The following is a 17,136-nucleotide window of genomic DNA, read 5'->3' as shown; positions in this document are numbered from 1 at the left end:
CTAACCCAGAGAACACCTGCAGCTGAGGGCTGCAGCAGGAACACACATCCTGGGGCTACACCTATGGCATAACTCTTACCAATAAATGGTGTTCATCTCTTCCCTAAGCTTGACCAGCTATAGGGGGAAAATATGTGTATTGTGTTGGTGATTCCAATATCAGGAAATCATAGAATATTCCGAATTGGAAAGGGACCCATTATTTAAATCCCAACCTGTGACTAGGAGTGTTTTCCAGATGCTCCTGGAGCGCTGTCAGGCTGCTGCTGTGGCCACTTCCCGGGGGAGCCTTTTCTAGTATCCGACTACGCTCTGGCTGAAGAACCTTTTCCTAACACCCAGCCTCACCCTCCGGCCGGAGCTCGGGCCATTCCCTCGTGTGCTGTCACCGCTCAGCAGAGCGGTCGGTGCCTGTGTCTCCGCTTCCCGTGCAGCGGAGCCGCCTGAGCGCTGTGCGGGCCGGGGCCGTGCCCAGGCTGCGCTCGCCGTTTGCCCGCGTGTCCCGCTGCTCGCCGTGTGCGCGCTCGGTGCCGCGGGAGCGCGCACGGGCCCGCGCTCGGCCGCGCCGCTCGCAGCCGCCGCCGCGGGGCGCTGGCGGGCGGGGGCGGGGCCGCGCCACGTGCCTCATGAATATTCAGCAGCGGCGCCGCCGATTGGCCGCCGCCCCCGGAAGCGGAGCGGGGGCCGAGCAGCTGACAGCAACATGGCGGCGGCGGCCGGGCGGCGTGGCGGGGGCTTGGGGCGGCCCCCCGCGCCCGTGAGGGACGTGCCGCCCGCCGGGGAGCTGGTACGGCCCTCGGTGACAGAGCTGTCCCAAGTGCGGACCAACATCCTGTGCACCGTGCCCGGCTGCGGGAAGGTGCTGCCCAACAGCCCGGCCCTCAACATGCACCTCAGCAAGGCGCACCCGCTCCAGGTACCGCCGTGAGGCCGGGCCGGCCCCGCCGCCCGCTCCCGCTCGGCCCCTCCCCGTGGCTGCGGGGCTCTGCCGTGGCGCAGCGCCGTGTTCCGGCCGGGTCCGGGTCCGGGGGGCGGCTGCGGTGTGGCTGTGCTGGGGTTTGGTTCGTAGTGAGCCTGAGTGGGGGCGTGGTTCCTCACCCTGAGAAGAACTGGGATTCTTCCCAGAGATTCTGAGGCAATTGGGATGTTCAGCCTGGAAAAGAGGGTGTTTTGGGGTGACCTGGTTGAGGCCTTCTAGTACCTGAAGGAAGCTCGCAGCAAGGATGGGGACAAGAGCCTGGAATGGCAGGACAAGGGGGAATGGGTTCAAATTAAGGAGAGTAGATTTAGGTTAGATATTAGGAAGAAATTCTAAAGTGTGAAGGTGGGAAGGCCCTGGCACAGGTTGCCCAGAGCAGCTGTGGCTGCTCCATCCCTGGAAGTGTCCAAGGCCAGGTTGGATGGGGCTTGGAGCAACCTGGGATAGTGGAAGGTGACACTGCCCATGGCATGGGGGTTTAACAAGATGGTGTTCAAGGTCCCTGGCCAAACCAAACCATTCTCTGATTCCAGATGGGAATAATGAAGTGTTTCTCATTGTCTGTTGTTTAAATTTCCTCTTGTGAAAGGCCCCTGCAGGTCCATGTATAAATGCACAAGTCTGTGTGGGGACGGGCTGACCAGTTGTGTTGAGGATTCCTCTAAAATTGCTTGCAAAATAACCAATTTTGCACATTTTTGTAAACATACCACGGTAGTTAGGAGTTCTTTGGGACTCGTGTTGTTTTACTTTCTTATCACCAATCTTTCTGCAGTAAGATTTTAAAGCCCCACTTGTGAGGTGCTGTGCAAACTCGCAGCATTTCCTAACCTTATCAGCTGGCAAACCATCTCCATCCCAACACCGGGGGCTGTTATGCTGGGGTTTTGTTTGCTTTTTTTTTTAAATGTCTGAGCTAAAAAAAGCATCAAAACAGATGGATGCCATTTTGGAAACAAGCCCTCATTTCCATAATACTCCTGAGCTAAGCATGTGCTAGGGGGGAGGAGAAGCACAGTTCAGCAGGCACACATTGAGAGTGGGCCTTTCAGAAAGATATCCTGGTTTTTCCCAGAATCATAATGCCAAGTGTGCAAGGACAAATTGTATTCCTGGAAAACTTCAAGTGCAGCATTCATAGTTTCATGCTGAAAGTGCAGCCTCAGTGGGAGAACAATAAACATCCCTGTTTTGTGAAATGGCTACAGAATCGAGTGTGGGTCACACGTGCTCCTTGGTGAGGAACAAAAGGAAACGGTGTCAAGTGTACTTGCTGTCTGCTGTCTTTGGGGTGTTTTAATTTCATTTCCTATATGTACTAACAACTTTACTGTGTGTTAGGTGTTAGTTCTCACATGTTGTTAATGGGGGGAGGTACAGCAGAAGTTCCAAGTGTTGTTTCAGGTCAGCAGAGTCATTTTGGTTGGGAGCTGATGCTCTGAGTGTGCAGTGCAGCTGGTGGCTTACATAACTCAGGGTAGAATGGGTGAGGAAATGCTGCTTTCTCACCCAGCTTGCTGTTAGCCACCAGTGCTTTGAAGAATTAGAGCATACTCCATACACCTTATTACTGAATCTTGTGATAGCTTGGAGTAAATACTGAAGTGTGGCTGGAATGCAGATTTTCAGAAACTTCTTGACTTGTTTCAAGGTCATTGTAATTGTGACTAAAATATTGTCGAGGCTTAAAGGAGGCCAAATATTTTAATATTGGTATTCTTACTTTTTAAGACATAGCTGATTCCCCAGATAAAAAGAATTTAGTAGATTGCATTTATTAGTGAAATAGAAAATTAGTGAAGAGGCAACTTTGCAAATGAGATGGTAAGAAGCTGTTGAGGAAGGAGAGAACATAGTACTCCTGAAGAGAAGGGAGAATGACTTGGTTGATTTTCATTAATAAAAGTAGCACCAGTAGGACGTTTTGATACCAAAACCCATGAGGGATTGCAGTGACAAAGGAAGGACATTTAAATGGAGATTACCCTGTAAAAACAGAGTCAAGTGGAGCAGTACCAGGTTTTAGTCTTGTGAAGTGACTTTGATCAGCTCTGGTTTGTTAGAGAAAGAACCTGAGGTGGGAAACACTTGCAAAACAATTTGGTCATACACCAATGAGCATGCAGGGTAAAGCTGCTGTGAGAAGGACAGTCCTAAAATATGGCAGAGGGATATTCTATGTCAGTACTGTAGGGTAAGAATGTGATTTAAATAAGTTAAAATGAATCCAGAAGATGTGTAGAAAATAACTGCTATGGGTAATGAATGGCAAGTGTTTCTGACAAAGGGAAATTAGAAGAATTGGACTTGTTTGGCCTAACAAAGGAAGATAAAAAGTCAACACTTTTTATCTTATATAAACTTTTATTTACTGGCTCCTTGACAGAGGATAAGCCAAGAAAAAAAATGAGAGCAGATGACAAAAACAGAGAGTATTATTTGACTTTTTTATTTTAATTTTTTGATCTTTTTTTCCTGATTATCTGCTTCTGCATAGTTTAAAATGAAGCTAGAAGAGTTCATGTAAAGGAGATTATTCTGGGGATTCCTGTGATAACAGGGAGTCTGTAGCCAGTGTGAACTGGAAAGGATAGCATACCCTTGGGGTAGGTTACTCAAATACTGCACTACCACAATAGTTGTTACAATAAGAATAAATGCACTTCTCTCCATGTCCTATTTAGTAAAGAAATGGCTGAGCTTCTGCTGCAAAAGCCCCCATGTTTTAAATAGTTGACTGTAGTCTACTGCAACATAATTTAAAAGTAATCCTTTGGAATAAGCCTTTCTGGGGCAGGAAAGCAAGACGTCACCAAGTTCACCTTGACTAAGTCTGTAGCAAGGACTATTAATTCCTATTTTCTGAGCTGTCATCACAAGCCATGTCAATATTCCTTACCTTGTAAGTGTCTGCACTGGGAGAGGTTTGTTGGACCAGTAGCTACCAATAATTTTGATGGGTGGATGTCATAGAAACATGGTACACAAAATCAGATAGGTAAGAAAGGAAGGTGTGAGAATGTCTGAAACAGGACTGGCCAGGTGGGCTTTGAGAAGAGGCAGAATTAGAGCCACAAGGGCTTGGGATAGCTCAAAACAAGATTATTGTCCATGTATGATACCTTGTATGTGTAGAATATCTCTCAACTTGTCACAACTAATGTGTTGTGGTCTCTGCCGCTAAAGGCTGTGTTCCAGCTGTTAAAAAAGCATCTTACTGGTGTCTCCAAAGCTTTTAAATGCCTGGTGTTATTCTATAGCTTAGTATTTCAGTGGTTTTAAATAACCTGACTGTGGTTTACCTGTTAAGTGGCCAAACATGTTTCCCATATTGCCCTGTCAGTTGTTGGGTTGTGATGTTAAGTATAACACAATTAGTAACTTTTTATTTAGAAATAAGTAACTCTAATTGCCAGTTACTCAGTGTATTGGCATCTGCAGTGGGAGAGGCCAAACACAGCTTTGACTTAAAGACAGATCATCTTTTCTCCTGAGGACTTTGACATGTGATGGAAATGTTCTGTGTAAAGTCAGGGTTAAAAAGTGGAATTTGGGCTGGAGCAGCTAGATTTGTTTGTGTGATGTTCCTGTTTAGGGCAGTGGCTCTAGGAGGTACAACAATAGTCACAGTGATGATTCAGCAGAGATAGAACAGGCCTGTTTATGAATGGGCTGTCCACAGTGAAAACTGCTGTACATAAAGGTGCTTAGAAGGCTAAAATGGTACATGAAAACTCCCTTTTTAGAGAATTATTACAGACTTTTTTGATATGGTGGCTGATCATTTTGGTCAAGAGTCTCTAAATATTGCTTGTTTCAGTCTGGTATGTCATTTATAAAAATGAACTTGTGGCAATGCCAGCAAGTAGCAGTGCTGAGTGTGTGGAAATATACTGAAATATTGCTTGAAGGGATTATATTTTATACAGTATCTTAGCTTAAGAGATAATTTGAGGGAAAACAAAATCACTGAAAAATCCCCCTCCCCAGCTTCCTGAGGTGTAAATGAGAGGACTTCAAAAGCAAGGCATGAGTGGTTGAGGACAGCATTGTTGGGTTGTGAGTAACTGCAGGTGGGTAAGAGGTGGGGGTGTGAGCAGTGAAGCCCTTTGGGCCCTGGCAGCTGAGGTACATGCTTTGTTTGCTTCACTTTGGGAGGAGACTGTTGTGCCTTGTGCATTCTCTGTGTTTGGTGTAACCTGTGTAAACACAACCAGCTGGAGATCTGCCCATAGAGGTAGTTAGGGAGTGACTGGTGTGAAATCAGCCCCTACTGACTGTGCTCACGATCTCATGCTGAGGAAAATCAGGTGCTGAGTTCAAACAGGGCACAGTCCCTTTTCTTCCCTGAAAAATCACCTTGGGGATGTCACCATGGACTACAGTAACTCTGTAACTCCAGGCTCTAGAGACTATGTTTGGCCTCCAATTCAGTCTCAGGATGAAAGGAGACTCATAGCTACTCTGAGCATCAGATTTTAAATAGTTCACTTTTACTTTTTTGCTTAGACACAGATGCCTGATGCTTTCACTGAAACCCTTTCAGATAGGGTATGTCTAGAGGTATATGTCTTGTCTGGTTCCATGCCTGTGTGCTCAGTAGGAAGGGACTCTATGTGGTTGAACAATCTGCACAATCCCACTAGTATGTCCTTATATGTGGTTTTGAGGTCCTCTTTGAGCAAATTGTGTTGCTTTCTTCTGTGTGCTTGTGAGGGTCAGTGAGACAACTCCCATGGAAAGCCTGGATAGCTTGATCACTTATTGTTTGGAGGATCAGAATTAGCATACCAGTTGTTTCAAAGGCTTAAGTGAGATTTGGTTTATGATCTAAATTAAGTGGCAGAGCATACTTGGCATTTTTCATTTTATTACAAGTAAACTCTGAATAGTGCTAGCAGAATTCCAACATCAAGGAAGTGTTCTGTTTCAGTGACTAATCTTAATGGAGCCTCACATACTGTGCTAATAACAAGTAAAAACATTGAATCAGCAATCTAGGGTAGTATCTGTATGGAATTTTTTTTTTTTGGCTCAAATAACAGGAAACATGGGACAGGGAGTGTCTTGATGAAAGTAAATAGTACAGTACCACTACACCATAGAGCTTGTTGTAATTGCACCTGGTAATTTTGATGGGATCTTTGCAAAGTGGCATCCACACAGGAAAAAACTCCATTTGAACTTTCAAATCACATAGGGAAGTGCCTCCAACTCATTGAGATGTGTAAACTCAGTGAAGCTTAGTTGGTGTGTATTCTGAATATTGTCTTGAATATGCAAGCCAGTAGAATTGTCAACTTTTCAACTGGTTCTTTTTCAGGATGGAAAACTTAATGCACCAATAAGGAAGGGTTTGAAAACTTCACAGAAATTCTACTGCTGTCCTATTGAAGGCTGCCCTAGAGGACCAAACAGACCATTTTCCCAATTTTCTCTCGTAAAACAGGTATTCCTGTTTCCTGAAGTATTTTCACACTGATTTAGTCTTGTCTCTACTCCAGAGAGTGTGCACTTTTGCATACAGGTACAAGCATAACCTGTTAGCACATAGGCAGAAGTTAGAACTTTATGCAACAAATCCAAGTGCACATGTTATTCATGAATTTGCATGTTGATATTAGAGGACTTGAACCTCCTGATCAGGCAGATGTCAGTATGTTCTTCTAAACTAGAACAGAGCTCCTCTCTACAAATCCAATAGCTGGAGAAAGGTTAAAGAAGGGGGGGAAATCACAGTAGCAACTGATGAAGGTTTAAGCTGTGGCTGATGCTTTTAACTGCTTTTTCAAGTGGTCAAGGTTTAAGAGTTTTTCTCTGCTTTAATAACAGAATGCATTTGTTTACTAGTTAACCTGTTTAAGAAAATGCTTCTGCATTAGTGACAACGAGAGCACTGTGCTGCAGTTGGTTACTTGTGCTGAGCTGGGGACTCTGTATGAGCTCAGTGACAAGCACTTGGTGCCATAAATGAGAAGGAAAAATTCTGGTGTTTGCTCTGGTGTTGACCTGTACTACTTAAGATTGTTTGCTCAGTTGTAGATCTTCAGGAGTGTGCACATGTTGCAGTAAGTCTATGGACTTACTGTGTTCTTGTGGCAAGGTTGATCTATAGATTTATTGATGTCCACAGGAAACCTTCAATGGCATTAGAATAGGTAAATGTTTATCTATGTTTTTAAGATGCATGTAGCATCAGCAGATTTGCAAACTTCAGATTCTCTCCATTGACTTCTTTAAACTTATTTGTAGTAACACTTTAAAAAAACAATTAATGCTACACTTCAGCGCTACTTAGCAACTAAAAAATTGCAGATATTTACTCCCCTAACCATGATTTTCTTTTCTTAATCTTCACTGAAAGCTAATGTTTACTTTCCCTTGTGTATTCTAGCACTTTATGAAAATGCATGCTGAAAAGAAGCACAAATGTGATAAATGTAGTAACTCCTATGGCACAGAATGGTATTTGAAACGGCATATAGAGGTCTGTGGCAAGACTTTCCAGTGTACTTGTGGCTGCCCTTATGCCAGCAGAACAGCATTACTGTCTCACATTTACAGAACTGGCCATGAAATTCCTGCAGAACACAGGTAAAAGTGAAACAGTGAAGTAATGATACATTCATCACCAGGTCCTGTGTGTCTCAGTGCTGCCTTTTTGTCTCCTTTCTGTTGATTAAATAGGAAATAGGATCGTGTTGTTTTAGCTGAAAAGCAGTTTGCAGTTTCTTTGTTGCTTTTAGGAGTTTCTGTTTTGTTGAAGGCAGTGGTGATCATCTAATCAGTAAGATCTGGTTTCCCTACATAGAAAACAAAAAGTACTGATGACACTGCAGTGCTTGGCATAAATGGTGGTGGTTCTTGTTGCATCTGCTTTTGCAGTTCTGTGAGAGTAGAGATAATTTGGAAATGTTTATAGCTGGTAACTGAGATGTGGAATGCAGTTCAGGTTATTTTCTTGTACAGTCTAGTCATTGTTGCAGTTGTTGCTGGATGTATTTTTAGATTTACAGTTTTAATATATACATATATTTAATAAAGGGCAGTCTGCTTTCTGAGGCCTAGACTGTCTTTGAGGTTCAGCTGCTGCAAAATTTAAGTTTTGTGTGAAGAATTGCTAATTTTTGTCTTCCATTTCCATAAGAGACCATTGCCTGTGCACATATTTTAAGATCTCTGCACCTTCAATGCTCAATCTGAGTCAGTGTCAAAATAGCACATTAAAAGTCTTCAAATCAGAGTGCTTAATGCACAGAGGGGAAGAAACCATATAAATTTGTACATCCATTCAGAAATATGTCTCCATAAGGGGTAGTGTCTATTCTTTTTTAAAATGAGAGAACAAGGAATGACATTTAACAAAATTGACCTTCATCACGTCTTTTTATGTTTTAATCTGGATTAATTGTCTTCTCATATCCAACCTCATCTGTGACTTCAGTTTGTATTTGCAATGCAGTGACTCAAAAGAATGGAAGGCAGATGTTCTGTGTTTGAAAGAAGTATAAATTATTGATGTCCTGTTCACAGGGATCCTCCTAGTAAGAAAAGGAAAATGGAGTCCTCCGTACATAATCAGCAGCTGGCAGAGAAAGCAAACGAAGCATTCAGCAATACACACAGTGCTGCTCCTGGCACTCAGGAACTGGAGTCCTCTGAAGTGAAAGTAGTGGCCTCTCTTGAAGGCTCCTGCAGTTCTAACTTTACGAACCAAATGCAGCCAAAATGTGCACCAAAGATGCTTTTACCCAAGCCCAAGGTAGCTTTGGTTAAACTTCCAGTAATGCAGGTTGCTCACTTGCCTGTGTATGTATCTGCAACAGACTCTTCTGTCAAACCTGCTGTAGTGGCTGTTGATAATCAAGGTTCAGTTGTAAGTACTGTTCATTTATTGCCTCAATCTATAGGAATTCTGATTCCAGCCCTGGAGGCAGAAACACTTGTATTTAAAGACAGTATGCCTGTTTCAAAAGTGACGACTTCTGGTGATCGTGAACCAGTAAGTACTGGTGTACAAGTTGAATTGGACAAGGTTACATCAAATAACACAGGGCAAGACCTGGGAAATGTTTGTCACAAGAACAAAATTTCTTCAATAAATATACAGACTGACTTATCTTATATCTCACAGAGCATTGTACCAGCTGCAGCCTGGACTCCTAATTCTTCTGTGTCCTCTTGTTCTCAGACAGATCTGTCATTCAGTTCCCAGGTTTCATTACCCATCAGTGTACAGACACAGACACTGCTGCCTGCTTCCAAACTGACTTCATCCATAGCTGCTCAGACTGATGCTTTCAGTCAGGGCTGTTTTCCAACGTGTGGCATTTCCAGAGAGACTCAAACCAGTAGGACACAGGACTGTATTGATGGAAGAGTGCAGATGGACCAGGCTGTAATGTGCAGTGACATTTTTGACAATGTTCCTTCATCATATAATGTTTCTACTCACATTGAACTTCCAGAAAACAATTTAATGTCTGCAAATATAGATCAAACCTTGCTGCAAAGAAGTAGTTGCAAGAGTCTGAGTCAGGACACAGTTAAGTCTGAATCCCTTATCAACTTCAATACACAGACTAATATACTTCCACCTCAAAATACAACAGATAATCAAACCCAGACAATGGACCTGCTAAGTGATCTGGAAAACATCTTTTCAGGAAACATGTCTGGCCAGACACTGGATAATCGTGGTCTTTTGTCTGAGACAAGTTCTAATGCTGACACACATCTTCCATCTGGTCCATCACAGGGCACAGGGATAGACTTCGACATTGAAGAGTTCTTTTCAGCATCCAACATCCAAACTCAGACTGAAGAGAGTGAGCTTGGTACCCTGAACTCTGAGCCAGTTTTGGAGTCACTGGACATTGAAACTCAGACTGATTTCTTATTTTCAGATAGTGCCACTCAATCATATAACTGCCGAGGCAATTCTAACTTCTTAGGTTTGGAGATGTTTGATACACAGACACAGACAGACTTGAATTTCTTTTTGGACAGTACTACCCATCTGCCTTTAGGAAGTATTCTGAAACAGTCCAGTTTCTCAATGAGCACTGATTCATCTGATACAGAAACCCAGACAGAAGTATATATGGCTACTAAAAATACACCTACTCAGAATATTGAAAGCAAAGTCCAGCTCAGTAGTGCTGAGACACAGACTATGGATAGCTGCTTTGAGAATCTGGGGAGTTTATTCCTTACCAGCAATGAAACACAGACAGCAATGGATGACTTCCTTCTGGCTGACTTAGCCTGGAATACAATGGAGTCCCAGTTCAGTTCAGTAGAAACACAGACCTGTGAAGAGCTGTGCTCCTTGTTCCAGAGCTCTGACAAGCCCAGCCACTGAGTGCTACATAATATAACTGTTTCCTGTGGTTTGAATTTAACTTATTGGGGTGGGAGAGATGGCTTTACCAAGTGATCCACTTAACATTATTGAATGTACTTGTCATGAGCAGTTGACCTAAGAGACTTTTCATGCTGAAGGTACTCTATTGAATATGTAACTTCACATAAACAATGTGTGTATAAATAGAGGGGGAAGGGGGAGCTGTAACATGTTAATGTACATTTGAACCTTAAAAAAAAATATGTGGTGCCTATGTTTTTTGCTCAAACTTCTTTACAAAGCTATTACCGCTTTCATCTAAGTGGAAGAACTTTTAAAGTTGTTCTCTATATCTCTCTCTCTCTATTCCTGGCTTACATGCAGGGTTCCAATGTGCTGGACCAAAACCCTGACCTGTTCAATTGAGATGCTTCCCTGAACTTACGGGGGAGGATTCTATTAGTGTAAGCTACTTCTGTTTACTTTTTTTAGTAGCTTGTATTTTAAATCCGGCATGAACATCATCAGCCGCATCGTCTTCTTTTACTTTATGCCTTCACAGCTCTTTCTCCTGCATAAGCTGAGATTTTCCAATTACCTTTCCAACACACTAGACACATAGAGATTCATGAATTGTTGAAAATATTTATTGTTAAAAATGTGTGTAGAAAGCAGTTTTGTTTTTTGTTTTTTTTTTTTTGCCCTGAGTGGCACCAATGCTCTTTGAAGGTAGGAAAAGAGCTTGGAATTTGTAATTGTAGGGAAAATTAGTATGTTGTCCTTTTAGCTAGTGTAATAAATGGGACTAACATTTTTAGAGTCTTCAGAAGGGATTTGCTTAAGTTATTTCTGTCTGTAAGATGCAAATGTTACAATGTGTGTGCCTCAGAGACTGGAATAATTTGATTTTACTGAAAATTATCCTAGCTTTATTGAGATAGGAGTTGAGAAACGTTACAGTGGTTTACTACCTTAAGAGAAATCTTTAAGAATGGGAAATTAAATTCCTTAAAACACTCACCTTGACTTCTGTTTTTGGACTTCCTGCTTCCAAAAACAATTGGAATTCGTTCAGCAGAGCTGGGAGATCAGCTCACAAAAGCTCTTCCAGAGCAGCTCTATCTTGCTTTTGCACTTTGATCTGCAGCCCTCAGTTCCTGCAGCTTTCACAGTCTCCCTGAGTATGCTCAAATTCACACAAACTGATGTTTTAGAGAAGAAGCATATGACCTCTTGGCACCTTTTTTTTTATTTTTTTTTTTTTATGTTTAGGTTCCCCTCATGCCACTGTTTGCAGTATTTTTCATTTACATTAAGCCAGTTGTGAATGTATGTTGGAATTTGGCCTTAAGTAATTTTTATCTCTTACTATAATATCTGTGAAATGTAGGCCTCTGTTTTTGTACTGGACAGGTTTTAGTTTCTGTAACCTTGAAGGAAAACTATTTATGTCAAATTTTTGGGCCTGTAACAGACTTTTCTCCTCCATTGTTAGAGGAGAGGTATTGGCTGCATATTTACTGTGCAGCCCAGCAGCAAATGTATGTCCAAGCCTTAGGTTTTGTGGACTCCCTGTGCTTTGTGCTGCATATTCTCAATTCAAGGATGTGGGAGTGAAATCACTCATCCATTGCAGCCAGCTTGTTTTTGTTGCAGATGAGCAATACCTTTCTTTTTTCCTTTTTTTTTTCTTAGTCTTTTCCTAATACTCTTTATATTGCTGTGGTGAGTGTCTCTGCCTTGACTGAAATAATCTCTTTATATTAATCCTGAAACTCACATGTTCCTTCTGAAACCCCATCTGTGTTGCCTGTTTGATTTTTCAACATTTCTACATATGATTTCAGACACTTCCAGTCTGGCTGAAGAAACTGCAGAACAGAATCTTGCAGTTCCTCAGGAGAAAGTAACTCTGCTGTGGGGGATGCCCCCAGGTTTCACAATGTCTGTAGAGTTCTCATCTGAAGGGTGTGATATATTTAAGAAAGGAAGACGTCACTTGTGATTTTGTTTCTTTTGAAGATATGACTGACTCATATTTACCTGCCTACTTTGAAATTGAGAGATAAGATAAAGAACAAAACTAGGATAATTTATTCTATTGCAATATCTTTCTAGTAATGTTGCAACTTCATATTTTAAAGTGTTTTCCTTCTCCTTTCTTCCCTTGGCTGGAATACCAGAGAACACTTCTTCATATGCTGATTTCTGTGTTTCCCACATGCAAGCTGTGAAAAGAGTGAAAGAGAAGTAGTTACTATAAACCTGGTTTGGAAGAAAGGGTGTTTTCCACAGCTGTAGAAACTATTCATTACCTCTGAATTTAGAAAGTCAGTCTTTACTCTGCAAGAGAAAGAATCTTGGGTGCTAAGGAGCAGAACTACTGAAGGATTTGAATTGTAGATGAGTGAGATTTAAAGCTGAAAATAATTTCCAAAGCTCTTAGCATCAGGGACTGTCAGGAAAAGACCTAAAATTTGTGTGGACAAAGTCATATAATGTAATCGTTACCCAGTTATTGTACTTTGTAATTAAAAGTATTTCTGAGCTTTGTGTGTTTTATTAGAACATGCAAATCACAATCCTTTCACTCATTCCATTGGTTTAAAACAGTTTGGACTTCAATTAGGTGAACATAGTACTGTAACATGAAGTCATTTATTGGAAGTGCAGTATTAAGAAACTTATTAAATGTCTGCATTGTCTTTGGAAAGACAAAAATTAATTTCTGACCAAAATTAACTTCTTTCTTCACTACTTTCATTATTCACAAATTATTCATAAAAATGAAAAACAGTTTTGGGTCATGTATGTCTGGCATGCATCACTCAGTTTGGATTTATTAAGTATTTTTATGAAAATGTGGAGACTGCAGCCAGATTTCATAGTTTGATGAATCCCACACAAAACTTCATGAAACCTGATCTGAAACACTATTGCTGAATATTAGGAATTCTTCACATTTAAACAAATTCTTGAAAAAGTCTGATTTTCTATATTTGCCTTTGTTAGAAAATAAACTTCAGACACAACTATTTCTGGGTAGAACTAAAATTATACTTATCTCCCTTTTTCTGCAGTTTGTCTCTGATTTGATTTTCAAGGCACTGTATTGTAAGTATTGGTCAGCAGTGGCTTATTATCTTACTCTTTATTGTACCCTCTTGCCATTAGAGCTGCTATACAGAAATTAACATCACATTTCTGTAGCCTCTTAGCCCAATTTTTTTTATCTGGAAGTGATACTAATGTTATGTGTACTTACCCTTTGTGTTTCCTGCTTAATTCTGTTAAGCTGTGATTGCTGGATCTTGATCTAGATGCCTGTGTAACACTATTATAAAATTGAATTAGTACTTCTGTAGTTTCATTTGTGCTTTTCTTTAATATATAAAGAGTCGAACAAAGGAAACAACAGATTTGGGGCTTGCATTCTGTGAGAACATAAGCTGAAAAATGAAAGGTCTGTCTTGTTGCCTTCTATATATTTTTTGTCAGAATGTTAAAATTTGTTTGACAGTAGATGTCTTATGACTTTGTGTCTACTTCTGCTAATACACCTGTGAATACTTTCTGCTGTGGGTAGAGAGGGAGTTCTCCCCAAAACTTTTTGTTGGCCTAGAAAAATTGGTAGTTTTAAGTCAGAGTTTGCTAATGCTATATATTCTTAGTTTTGCAAAGCTGCTTGTGTCTAGAAAATTCTCACTTCCAAAGGATATGAAAGCATTTAAAAATGTATATATACTTGCAGCTGTAAATTAAACAGCTGCAAAAGAAACCTTGTGAAACCTCGTTTAGTTTTGAACAACTTGATCAATGTCTGTAACTTAATGTATGTAACTAACTCCTTACAAATTTTTATTCCAAGGCATAATACACAGGTTTTTTCTGTTGAAAACAAGAGGCTGAATTTAGCTGTTAGTCATATGGACCCCAGTTGTGTAGGGGCAACAGAACAAAGAATTGGTGGCTGCCTTCCACTTGTTCTAAATCCTTATGCTGCTAAGATGTGAGTTGATTTTTTTGTGAGGCTGAGTAGAAACTTAAGAGTTGGCAGGATTGGGGGTTTAAGGGGCTAGAGGACATTTAATAGCCTTTTAAATGTAGGGAGACTTAACAGAACTGATACTGAATCAACATAGTGTGCTCAACTTGCAAAAGAACACGTTCCTGAAATGGCAGTTTGGAGGTGAACCAAATGTACTTGCCTTTAACATTAAGGTTGTACAGCTTCCTTTGCTTTAATATATTTCTGACATATGCTGATTTTTTAAACATTATCTTAATATGTACCATTGACTGTTCCAAATGTATTCACACCAAATTGTTGGTAATGTTCTGGGCCTTGCAAGCTTTTTCATTCCTGTTTGGTTGAAGGTGCTGCTATGCTGGTGTTCTGGTGGGATAGGCCTCCTGTAAGCAGGCTGCCATTGATGACAGGAACACTGTGAGGACATGGCTGTTCAGTGGTAGCAAACCAGTGTGTGGTGCAGTTATGCATCTTCTGTTTCTTTTGTTGTTATTTTTTAAGAGTTGATGTGAACTTAAACGTGTGCGAGAAGGACTTGCTGCTTAGAACACGACTGAATTCTCTTGTTTCAAGTGCCATTGCTATGCAATGAACAGATCTCAGTGCTCAGCCCCACAGTCAGGGTGAGGGAATGTTTGTGTTTGTGTGTGTGTCTCTTCACTGAAAACGTAACCAGAACAGCCTGAAACGGTGGAAACTCCTCAAGGAGCTGCCCAGTTAAATAACAGAAGTCCCCTTACTTGTGACCATGTTTCATATGCTGACTTTACAGTACCTTCAACAACTAGCAATGGAATATGATAGATGACTTGTGGTGATGTCTGCTCTACATTTCACAACATCCAGTGCTTTACATGCTTCAAGCACCTGCATGCAGAGCTAGATTGACAGTACCTCTATCTACAGACATTTGCAAGTGCATCTCTGATAAAGCTACATATGAAAGATGGCCATATCTTTACAGCTTAAAGACTTCAACACTTGATTACAATGTCATTTAAATTTGTAATTATTTGGAATGAATGAGTAATAAATCTCATGGGTGAATCTTTCCCAAAGCGTGTGTGAGTTAATCTCAGCTAGGCTGAGTAATGTCCTTAAAATATTTTTCTTTTCATTACTGGTGGGATTTTTTTATTTAGTGGACAAATCTAGTTTTCAAAGGATATTCATGTTTTATTCTTGCTATTTAAGTCAGTAAGCTTGCAGTGACCAGAGAAAAGCATTCATTTCTTAGACCTATTTTACAAGTGACAATCCCAAAGAAGGAATGTTGTCCTAGTAACTGTGAAACTTGTAATTACATTATTGCATGCAGAGAAAACCTTGTGCCAAAATACTGTTTCATATTTCCCTCTGTTGGAAACTGAAGTGTTACATAAAGCTACTAGTAAGTTATTCACAAGTATTGAAATGTTTTGTTCACAAATGAAGCACTTATTCAGTCCTGTAAATTATACATATTTTGGAATAAAGTTAACTTCAATCATTTTTTGCCTTCTGTTTTAATGGCCATGACCTCTGCCTGCAGAGGCCTGGGTGGGGAATCCAGCACCTATTGGCAAGTACCACCCATTGCTCCTGAACATATTCATTTTATTTTACAAAAATCTCTACCAAAAAGCTTTCAAAATGTATCTTACTATGTCAGTTCTTGATCTTTGGGGGTGCAAAAAGGTTATTTGTCTCAAACCTCTTGTCAGCACATGCAAAATGTAATCTTTACCTTGTACAGGCAGTGGAATGAAAACCTCTGCAGTTCCAGCTCTGTGACAGATGCCTCACCTCTACAACAGACTCTCAGGATGTGGCTCCTTTGCTTTCTTCCTCAACCTTACCATCCTTCTGTAGCTTTTAAGATCTCTGGTGTCATAACACCAAGTAGGAATTCAGCTGTGTCATGATGGTTGGTTTTCAAAGTATCCTATTCTCTCTAACACCTTATGATTTTGTAATGTATTTTATATAACTGAGAGGATATTTTTGCTACTGTAAATATTTAAAAACCCCCAAACCCTAGAGTGGCTTGGTTTGAGTATGTATCATACTCTGTCCTTTTTCTTCCTATACAGTTCCCATGCTTAGTGATGGTCCCACCATTTTCTGTTAGTTGGAGGATACAAAATGCTGATTTCTGTTGTTACCTCTAAGTCTTGCATGATTCAGAGAGGTGAACGAGCAGAAGCCTTGTGGCTGAAGGTTCATCTGCACTGTTCCTCAGCTGTACTGCTGAATGAAGCACTCCCTGATGGACAGCAGGAGCTGCTGTGTTCAGCTCTGTCACAGTCCAGGTAAGCATTTGCAAACAGCAGCATTCAGGTATTTCTAGAGGGGAAAGGGAGGTATTTGTGGAAGGGAGGATGTCATAAATATCTAGAAAGTAAATTCCTGTTCAGAGAGTTTAAAATCATGGGACAGTCAGATGTGTAAGATCCTCTGGGAGTAACAGACATATTCCATCATGGGAATGGTTCTGCTTTAGATGAGACTGTTACTTCAGGCTTTTCATCATTCAGAAAAGATTTGACTTAGGGGCAAAAGTCAAATATTTTGACAGACTTCATCTCTGGAAACTTTACAAATCGTAGACAGTCCAAAAGGCAGGAAAAACTAACTCTTGATTAGACTGAGAAGAAAGTGGCTGTTCAGAGATAGGGAAGACCCATCTATTTTCAACTACTATATTTTCAAACTACTTTCTTCCCTCCCGTTGCTGAGAACTTTGCTGGCAGTGAAAGTGTTCCTGACTGGTTTGGGTTTAGTTCCTAAATTTCCTTCACT

General features: G+C 40.9%; 1 protein-coding gene across 7 annotated transcripts; it reads left to right on the top strand.

The window, feature by feature from the left end:
* The first annotated feature begins 672 nt into the window (after positions 1 to 672).
* ATMIN (ATM interactor) lies at positions 673 to 16,638 on the top strand. Of its 7 annotated transcripts, none has more exons than XR_013775650.1 (6): positions 673 to 916; positions 6,303 to 6,428; positions 7,374 to 7,573; positions 8,513 to 10,789; positions 13,406 to 13,439; positions 16,428 to 16,638. XR_013775650.1 is itself a non-coding variant. In XM_079316502.1 (4 exons), exons 1-4 carry the CDS (start codon positions 704 to 706, stop codon positions 10,341 to 10,343), a joined length of 2,370 nt encoding a protein of 789 aa, XP_079172628.1. In that variant the 5' UTR covers positions 673 to 703; the 3' UTR covers positions 10,344 to 15,844. The 7 variants fall into 7 exon arrangements, 2 of the variants coding, with proteins under 2 accessions (XP_079172628.1, XP_079172629.1); XR_013775652.1 differs by lacking the exon at positions 16,428 to 16,638 and having other exon boundaries at positions 8,513 to 10,483; positions 10,710 to 10,789; positions 13,406 to 15,844; XR_013775651.1 differs by lacking the exon at positions 16,428 to 16,638 and having other exon boundaries at positions 8,513 to 10,483; positions 13,406 to 15,844.
* The last annotated feature ends 498 nt before the right edge of the window (positions 16,639 to 17,136 follow it).

Source organism: Erithacus rubecula, assembly GCF_903797595.1.
Source record: "Erithacus rubecula genome assembly, chromosome: 12".
In the NCBI taxonomy this organism is placed as follows: domain Eukaryota; kingdom Metazoa; phylum Chordata; class Aves; order Passeriformes; family Muscicapidae; genus Erithacus; species Erithacus rubecula.
The sequence above is the reverse complement of the archived record's forward strand: the minus strand, read 5'-3'. Positions and strand labels throughout refer to the sequence as shown.